Here is a 10,217-nt window from a genome sequence, read left to right as displayed (position 1 = left end):
CACCACCTCGCGGTTTACACCGGTCATTCATGCAGGTCAAAATAAAATGAATATACAATTAATTATAATAACCTTTTATATACTTATGGAATGCGTTCGCAGCTATTCAAATAAACAAACAAACAAACAAACGATTCAATAAAGAAATGATCGACATCTGCGCTTTGCCTGATAAAAGACTACATCTCCCGAAATCCGGCCATTTCACGAAGACTCCACGCCTCTTTGCTCAGAGAAGGGAGGCGTCCTCTTTCACAAAATACACATGTACAGTAACTTCATGAGACTCTGTCTTTGTGATGGTGATGAATGGTCGCAGTGTGCCGTGACTTCTCACGCAGGCGGCTGGTATTTCAGTACGGAGGAGAGAGCGGGGAGGTTAAAGTTCACCATGGCTCGGTCATATCAGGTGACAGCGTGAAAAAGTTTGACCGCCTCGGCATATTAAATGTCTCAGAATCGGACCATGACAAGCAAAGGGAAATACAATGAGGTTTACGGGAAAATCGACGCGCTGCCCTTCGATTGTTATGAGGACGATGACGATTTCGACGCATTCGCGGACGGAGACTGCGGCTGCGATGAAGAAGGAGGTTGTGATTCTTTTATAGCTCATAATAACTAAACGTGCATTAAAGTGGCGTATACGTTCCTTTAGACGTTTCCATGGCAAGTATTCCCTGAAAATGAGAGGAAAATTCAAATAAAGGACGTGGTTTTATTTTACTATAGTAAAAGTGGTTTTGTGGCAAATTGAATTGCTTTACAATAGTTGTATTAGTTATGGGACAACTGTTGTTATCATAATGATTTTTTTAGTTCCTATTTCTTTAATACAAATAACATATATAACATATATAAAAGCATGTTTTTTGTATACTAATGAATTCTGTATGTATATTAATGTTAATATTTAAGACATTTCGAATTGGTTCTATTTGTCGAATTTGGGGCTTTCGTTTTCGGTCACTATATGACCTTCAGCTGACATTCACTCTTGACCTAGGCAAAGTCTCCAAGCAGGTTTTCCTTAAATCAGACATTGCTTACAAATCATTCCTCGAAACCAAACCTCAGATATCTGAATTCCTCTCTCTCCTGGAAGCAGTTTTTGTGTCTACAGTGTGAAACAAACCCATAATAGCACTCCCTTACTGTTCAATGTCCCGGCATAAACACGGCAGGATTCTTAAGACTGTATTTTGGACTTGAAGTGGCTCGCCGTCTCTCCAAATGCAGTGCACATTCCTCGGCTGAGAGTGAACAAGGTCACAACTGTCACATCAGCTGCAACACGTGATCGGAGGAGTGGAATGCCAACGTGGGCAGTGCCCACAACTCCACACACATCAACTCCACGAATCACTGCCATTCAGTTCTTATTATACTTGCTGTATAACTCTGTAAGCATCATGCCAGGTTCTTAAGAAGAAGATTCTAATAGGGGTTTATTCCCATGCTTATAAAGTTCGCATAAAAAAAGTTGCAGGAGGAGATCATCCGATTCAGTTTGTTTAGGGTTTAACTGTACATTTGTTTGTTTAACATCAGATTGTTTTTTTCAGTAAACACTCTCCTAGTAGAAACTGAATGTATGGTACAGCACAATGTATAAAGGGGTTTCGCGTATTAATTTTTGCAGTTATTATCTGTGTTTAAAATTTTACGCGGCATTGTGTTTGTGTTTACAGAAATGTAAACTTAATATTTTGGGATAATGTCCTGGCAGAAAGTTTTTTTTTGGTAAAGTATTAAAGCTGTGTGCGTGTGCAAAGCAAAGGGCCTTTAAAGGTTTTTGAACACTTGAATTAAAAGTTTCTAATTGTCTTAAAAACGTTTTATCTGAAATTAGTTTTCAGATGAAAATATAAGTGTGCAAATATAAACTCTTTTTATTAAAAACTAATACACATTTATTGAACAATAAATAACTGAATGAAGAAAAGGAGTAGCCAGTAAGAGCACAAAATAGATGGGAACTCATGGAAGTTGCTTGAGAAAAATTGCAAGAGAAAATTTCTGTAAATGTTTGGCAAGAGGTACATTCAAGATGCTAAATTATTACAAGTTTTAGATTTTCTTCATAGTTTTCATTTGTGAAATTCTACAGTTTTGATGACCTTACTATTCTCACTAGTGAGTGAGTAAGTGTTCAAAACCTTTTGACCGGTAGTGTATACTTTAACTATAACATTTTTACATTCTTATCTTACAAACAAACGCCTACAATGTCGATTATGACGTGAGTGTGTTGTTGTCTTTGACAGTTCTGGGGTTCAGCGATCCGTTCAGCAGTGAGGTAAAACCTCGAATTCTGCTCATGGGCCTGCGGCGAAGCGGCAAGTCATCCATTCAGAAAGTTGTATTTCACAAGATGTCACCCAACGAAACGCTCTTCCTGGAGAGCACCAACAAGATTTGCCGGGAGGATGTATCCAACAGTTCTTTTGTCAGCTTCCAAATCTGGGACTTCCCCGGTCAGATTGATTTCTTCGACCCCACGTTTGACTATGAGATGATATTTCGTGGAACGGGGGCTCTCATCTTTGTGATAGACTCACAGGTATCTGTGTGTCTGTCAGTCCATCGTTTTGTATTGAAGTCTTTGTAAACGCATCATAAAAAAAATCTTATTTCTGTAGGACGATTATGTGGAGGCATTAGGCAGACTTCACCTCACTGTGACAAGGGCCTACAAGGTCAATCCAGACATCAACTTCGAGGTGTTTATCCACAAGGTGGACGGACTGTCAGACGACCACAAGATTGAGAAACAGAGTGACATCCATAAACGAGCCAATGATGATCTAGCTGATGCTGGTTTAGAAAGAATACACCTAAGGTTTGTGTCCTTGTTGTTGTTTCAGTGTTTTATTTTGATTTTTGTAAATTGGAGCTGTGATTTGAAGCGTATGATTCGTTGCAGCTTTTACCTGACAAGCATCTATGATCATTCGATTTTCGAGGCCTTCAGCAAAGTCGTGCAGAAACTGATTCCTCAGCTTCCGACTCTTGAGAATCTGCTCAACATTTTCATATCTGTGAGTAGATATTAAACTCATCTTCGGTCATGCTGTCTGGTCGTCCTTCAAAAGCAGCAAAGATAACCATACTAAACCCAATTCTTAGCATTGGATTGGATTATGTGATTGCTTAGTGACTTTTAACATCAGAGATTTCTTTTGTTTACACAAGTTGCCAATTATTGACTTCTTTGGTTTCTTAAAATTATGCATGGAAAGAGCGGAGCTCAAATTGTTAACATCGTAACAACAGATTAGATATTAACTGAAGGAATGAGCTTTGACTTTAATGCAAGCACATGTTAACAATGCATTTGAGCTTTTGAAAGTGTAACCACCACCACCATCTGTCACACCAGCAAACTCCGAAACACTTACTTTCCCTCAGCTGTCAGCCTACTGGACTCTAAACTCAAGTGCTGATCAGTACGGTCTTATTATCTATTCATACTGAATGTAAAAAATAATTTTGTTGCCACTGTTTAAATTGTTTCTTATAGTGCCTTATAGTACAATTCATCATTATAAATCCCAGTAAATCTCCTTTCTATCAACATATAATTTAATGGTGTGCTTATTTCATTTTAATAAGGAAAGCAATTTATATGTGCAATATCCTAAATACCTAAAACGTTGTTTTAACATTAGCCAGCTGGTGGCAGGAGAGGGTAAAAAGAGATGTTTTGAAGATGAGAGTTGAACCATTTTGTGACTTGAAATAATGAAGCTGAAATCTCTTAACCATCTGCTTGCCACTCATAGTATTACAGAAATAATGTGTATTTTTATGCATTGTCTGTTTTTAATGGATTCATATTTAATGTTATTTCCCCACTCCTCACTTATATGTAAATCATGTTCGTGTATGCATGTTTTTTTAAATATTTTGACGTATTTATAGAATCATAAGATATAATATATAGCTCAATAAAATGCTATTGAATAACGGAAGTCACTTTTTAGATTTACAATATCATTTATTAAGTTTAATAAATCACAGTCAGTCATTTTACTATTGTGAGAAAAGGTTTTGTAGAGTTAGATTGTTGTTTTTCTTAGCAGAGTGTTTGCTGTATAGTTGATAGTTGGTTTTGCGTAATTCATTTCCACTTCAAAGTGTTATAGGATGTGTATACTATCTGCATTTCATCTTAAGAATAGCAGCTGACCTCTAACCCCATCATGTTGTACTCTTATTGCAGAATTCAGGGATTGAAAAGGCTTTTCTCTTTGATGTGGTCAGTAAGATTTACATAGCGACAGACAGCAGCCCGGTGGATATGCAGACCTACGAGTTGTGTTGTGACATGATAGATGTTGTTATTGACATCTCGTGCATCTACGGGTGAGTGACGCACTAATTCGGTCTTCACAATTACATGACATTACCTGGTCCCATGAAACGGCATGCATTTTCCTTTCCGTTAAACAAACCTATGTCCAAATCATTATTATAATGTACAGTTTTTCATTATTTTAACCAATTTTGCGAAGCTTGCAACGATGCACATGTGAATAAAATTTAGCATGCAAAGATTTCCCTGCATCCTTTGCTGGTTGTGTTCTAATCTTTTGTGGATTAGTAGTATGTAACTCCAGGATATGTTAACGAGGCGATAAGCATTGAAAGGGCAGAGGTTGGCACGTCGGGCACCATCGAGCTTGTTTGTCCTATGATTCAGGGGTCTCGGTAGGTGCATAAAGGCAGGCCTGACCCCGAGCCGCCCAGCTGTCAGTTCACGGTGGCCTGTATGAGCAGATGAGTCACCTCAGCACCATCAGACGCATAGGAATCAGGCAGGATGGTTGACCCTGTGAATTGTGGTCTTAGTCGGTGACTTAAAGCCATGATTTACTCTAAAAGTAGTCACCCCAGATGTGTAAAAACGATATCAAAAGTTGCTCAACCAATCGTTTTGAAGGGGCTGTCCATTTGTCCAAGCAATGGAAGATGGAGCAGTGAACCTATTCAAATACAATCAATGTTATGACAGTTCTGTATGGCAACGCTAGTGCACAGAAGTAACACACTTCAGCTTTAAAGATGACTGATTTATTTCCTGTTTACCATGTTGGTATTGATTCAATGTTCTCAATGCGAGGAAGCCTAAATTACACCCTTTACAATGTCAGCTCCTTTTATTCCCCATCTTTTCCGCAACTTGAAAAGCATCATTCGAGTCAAAATATTTATATATTTATATCGGCGCATAATAGCTTCAAATTGTTTAGCTAGAAAAGCAGAGGATTATAACAGGGCATCTGTTCATTTCATTAATTTTTAATCAACATCTGTTCTGCGCTGCTAAATTTAAAGATAATTTTTGACTACATACCGTCTGTTGTTAAGCTGAAGAGGAGAAGAGACTTCCTGATGAACCAGTAATAGGCGCGCTCCTTGAGTTTTTAGGCAACATGCCAGAACTGTTTATTAGCATTTATCACATTCAAAAGAAAAGCTGTTCACATCTGTTTCTCCTAGGTTGACTGGTGATGAGACAGGAACTCCTTATGACAAAGAGTCCATGGCCATAATTCACCTGAACAACACGACTGTCATGTACCTTAAGGAAGTCACCAAATTTCTCGCTCTGGTGTGTTTCATTAGAGAGGAGAGTTTTGAGAGGAAAGGTGAGCACTATCTGAACCGACCCGCCTAATATGTTATCGGAGGATACTGTAGTTACAAAAAAACGATTTAACCTAACATCACCTCTATAGGACTCTTTGTTTTCTCCTGTGGAGCACAAAAGAAGATATTTTGAAAAGTGCCTTGGTGGTTTTGTCCATATGAAGAGTTTGGCTCCAAAATGAGATAATTCAGTTTTTAAAAGTTTCAAAAATCATGTTTTTATCGTGTTAGTTGGCTGTAGTTTTTAGTTATTATGGATTAAATCAAAACAAACCCATTTTAATTTGATTGATATTAGTTGAAATGCACATTAAAAGACATGATTGTTTTAGAATATTCAAAAAAACATTATTATCTCATCTTGATATAGTGGAAGTCAAGGAGGCCGATGTAGTTTAGTTACCAACATTTGTTCAAATATCTTCCAAAGAAAAGTCACAGGAATGCAATGACACGATTGTAAGTAAATGGTCAAATATTTTCGGGTGATTTGTCTTCTTAATATCTTCTTCATTATTCATTCTCACTGCTACTCCAATCATCAGCGTTAATATTTCTGATATGTAGGGTTATGAATTGGGGTATGTTTGTAACTCATTCTGTACTTTTTGTGCTAAGAAATAGTATAATATCGTGCTAGCGGAGGTCTGTTATTACCCGTAAGTGATTATACTTTTTTCTCAATAGACGATTAAATAAAAAAATCCCACAGGGTTACACTTACAAAACCGAGTCATAAAGACTATGAGGCTTTGGGGTGGGCTCTTTTGACTTGGGCTAGTAAGAAACCACCCGTAAAAACATCTTAGCAAAGCACAAGAATCTCTACATTAATACAAAATCATGACTGTGAGTTTGACATAAAATTGTGACCGTAAATTGTGATGAAACAACATTGAAAAATACTTGTAACTGGTACAGATTTAAAAGCAAAAGGATTTTGCCTATACAGTAGACCGTGTTCTCGTTTTCAGCTACATTAACTGGTTTGAGCTGCACTGATATGAGACAATGTGATCATTTGAGAAATCCTTGGGTGGCCAATGAAGATTAAATTCCATGCACGGGACTGTAAGGGAATGTGTCGGGATCTAAGAAATATAAAAACAAAGTCGACATTACATCAATCCACAAAAATGATTACATCAAAAATTTGTTATAAAATTAAAATCAGAATATGTCTTTCCCCTCTGAATCCACGATCGCTTAATTTGGAAAATGGCCTTATGGTTTTAAAATAGCCTTTGTTTTTTTTTCCGTGCAGTGGTTAGCAGGGAAAGAGCTATTTTACATGCATGTTCCGTGCAACATAACGCAATATCGCTTCATTTACATGTTAAACATTACTGATTTCACCTTCAAGCTATTAGAGCTGTTGCTATGGGCCTGTATTCAATATTTCTGTTCAAACTTAATATTTCATTATCTCTGCCTCTGATGACATCAATCAGGCAGTGTTTTAGAGCAGCCTTCAAAGTTTTTCTGTATGTAGATGTTGGTAAATGTTTCGTGTCGATTTTTTATCTCTGGATCAAAGTGAAATGCCGTCTCGGTCCTCTGAATAAAACAAACACTGTTGTTTGTCAGCCTGCTTGGCAGCAACAACTTACGATTATGCAGCGATTCAAAGGAGCCGTCCAATCTTCCTGCTGCTTTCTAATTACACACTTATTTTGTGGCGCACAGGACTCATCGACTACAATTTCCACTGTTTCAAGAAAGCCATAGAGGAGGTTTTTGATGTGCGATTACAAGTGCAGAGAAATCGCAAGCTTCTAAGCCAGAGACGCTGGAGCAGACAGACGGTGCCTAATGGATCTCAGTTGCATCACCATTGAAGAGCAGCAGAAAGCTGTCCTGCCTGTTGCTGTGACTCAGAAGTGAAGGATTCACGCAGACTTGATTGTGCGCTGGTTCTGAAGGGCCACTTACTGCTCCACAGGCATCCAGAATGTCAATACACACCGCATTGTGCGTTCAAAGCCTTGCACTGCTGAACTTAGTCGCCCATGTGTTAACTGTCTGTGAGGTAGCAACATTCTTAATGTTAATCGTTTTTTTAAGTCTGATGCATCAGATCATGCTGCTTCAAGTGCTTTTTCAGGGCACAAACAGCTTTTACAATATGATAGTTGCATATATGCATCGTAACTTTTGCACCTTCATTGCAATATGTGTTTGAAACATAAAACATCAACGTTACGTACTTACATGTGTTGAAGGTAAATAAGGTAAAAACCAGCGAAATCAGACCAGACAGCACACATTATAAATGTTTATTATAAGGCAAGGAGTCAAGTCCTTTATCTTTTATGTACTTATTTTAATGTCAAATTGAACACAAAAAAGTAACAGATCAGAGCAAATTATATATATATATATATATATATATATATATATATATTTAACCCCTTGATCAAAACGTGAAGCATATTTTTTTCTCTCTCCAGCTTAATATGCAGTCAACTATAAGCCATTTGTTAGATAAGTGTAAACCTTTCTGAAAATTGTTATAACATTGCTTTTATGTTCAGAAAAACAAGCATGATATGTGTTCCACTACATGCAATGTTGTGCAGGTTGATTGAAATCACAATTTTCAAGATTTTTGCTGTATTTTGATGTTATAAAGTTAAACACGCATATTGTTTTCACAATGCTAGTGGCACAACCTTTTTTATGGTTCAGCAATTTTCCTTTTTGAAATTATTATAAACTGTTTTCATTACCCCTGCAATACTTTTGATAGATATGACAATTTACAGTACTTGATTTACTTTCTTAGTTGTGTCTAAAGCAAAAACATGTCAGCAAACACAACAACGTTACATCAAAAGACATATAAATGGTTGTTCTGCATCTGAATATGCGGTCTTTATGAATACAAATGAATGCTAATTTGCTAAATATTTATTTATTTATTTGATTGAATATTAAAAGCATTTTTGTTCCATTACTTTGTCATAAATAATATTTATATACTTCTAAATTAAATGCAGGAAATCTTCACGCATTAACTCAAACACACATTTTCTTTTTCCGTGCCAATAATGAGGTTCTCTGCCGTCACAGGAAGTGCGTGGACACGCCAACGCTCCAGCGCCTTGATCATGTAACTGATTTCAGTGGCTTGTCTGCTGTCAGGGTTTTAATGCCTTTGCAGTGGGAGGCGTCCCGCTGCGGGGTTACAGCACCAGCACTAATCCCAGGGGATACCTTTGCCTCGGGATTCTGGGTAAATCTCATGAGGTCAGAGCCGATTACGCAAGAGCTGCTCCTCTCTGGACGCACACAAAATCATCTGTAGTGAAACTACAATGTGTTATGTAAGACAATTTCATGTTTAGTATTATAATCTCTATCAGAAGGCCGGGCGCTATTTACTCAGCAAGAACAGGGGCCCATCTGTGAGCGAGGGCTTTTCCTTGCATGTATTGTTAAAGCGCAGGGAGAGGGTATAGTATAAGCACTCTCTTATAAATGGGAACATGTTCGAATATTGAAAGGGTATATCATCATTTTGAATAGCTTGGGTGTTGCTCTGTCAAACCGAGTGTCATTTAAATCCATCACTCCTAGTTCTCAGGCACATATAGTCAGCAGCGAGTGAAAGGACCAATCGGAGACTGGCAGGGTTGATTGAGGCTGTCATTGAGGATTAGATTGCTTCAAAACTTAAGCTGTCTCTTTTCACATTAAGAAAAGGCTTTAAGGGCCCTTCACAAGAGCATCATCGATTGGGTGAAAACAGAACAGCCTTCGCGTTGCTCGGTACATGTGAACACATTTACGTTTACATTAACTACAAATTGTTATATTGAATAAAATGAGAGTTATTTAATGATATAGGGACGTGTTAATGTAATCTTGTACACTGATATTGATGAAAGTTAATAAAAAAGTGACCTGTTAACCAATTCTTTCCTACAAGCAAATAAAAATAATTCTCAAAAATGATTTAATCAAGCTGGATTTTAGTCGGCTGCAGTTGTGGTTCAACAGCAGGAAGTCCAGAACATCTTCAGATCCAACGTCTCTTAAAAGTAATCTTTGTTGTTGCATAACGTTTGCCCCCGATCAACAGCCCTAGATTCTGAGAGGACAGCCCAGCATCCATCCTGCATGGCTTTGACCTTGCTGTTTTCCCGTCGGAATGAAAACCGTTGGAAAAACGCGACGGATCTGACTTGTGAGTTTACCTCCCGCTGACACATGAATATGCAGCCCGAATATTATTATTAACAATTCAGAAGTGCTTCGTTAAAGATAACTTATAATTTAGACTCTCGGCATCCAACAAATCTAAGAACCATTTCATTTTCAAGAACTGAGGCGAACGTTCAATGTAATCAACATTTAACAGTTTATTCACAGTTGTGTGACCCACTTTCACATTTTACATTGTTTATAACCTTCATGGAAATGAAGGTAGAACTATAAACATGAATAGTACACTTGAAGTAAACAAATGATTTGAAAGAAACCAAATGTCTTCGTGATGGTTTTTCTACTGTGTATAATCTTATAGGCTGACAAAACTATAGACCTTATTTGAGCAACAA

At 37.5% G+C, this 10,217-nt stretch overlaps 1 protein-coding gene across 2 annotated transcripts; it reads left to right on the top strand.

Annotated features, from left to right (window-relative positions):
- The first annotated feature begins 202 nt into the window (after positions 1–202).
- rragd (ras-related GTP binding D) lies at positions 203–8,670 on the top strand. Of its 2 annotated transcripts, none has more exons than XM_079458131.1 (7): positions 203–593; positions 2,268–2,563; positions 2,643–2,842; positions 2,927–3,041; positions 4,226–4,368; positions 5,506–5,654; positions 5,745–6,135. In XM_079458131.1, exons 1-7 carry the CDS (start codon positions 449–451, stop codon positions 5,786–5,788), a joined length of 1,092 nt encoding a protein of 363 aa, XP_079314257.1. In that variant the 5' UTR covers positions 203–448; the 3' UTR covers positions 5,789–6,135. The 2 variants fall into 2 exon arrangements, with proteins under 2 accessions (XP_079314257.1, XP_079314256.1); XM_079458130.1 differs by lacking the exon at positions 5,745–6,135 and adding an exon at positions 7,342–8,670 and having other exon boundaries at positions 283–593.
- The last annotated feature ends 1,547 nt before the right edge of the window (positions 8,671–10,217 follow it).

Source organism: Barbatula barbatula (genome assembly GCF_947034865.1).
Source record: "Barbatula barbatula genome assembly, chromosome: 6".
NCBI classification, from domain to species: Eukaryota; Metazoa; Chordata; class Actinopteri; order Cypriniformes; family Nemacheilidae; genus Barbatula; species Barbatula barbatula.
Note: the sequence above shows the minus strand (reverse complement) of the source record. Positions and strands in the feature narration are given on the sequence as shown.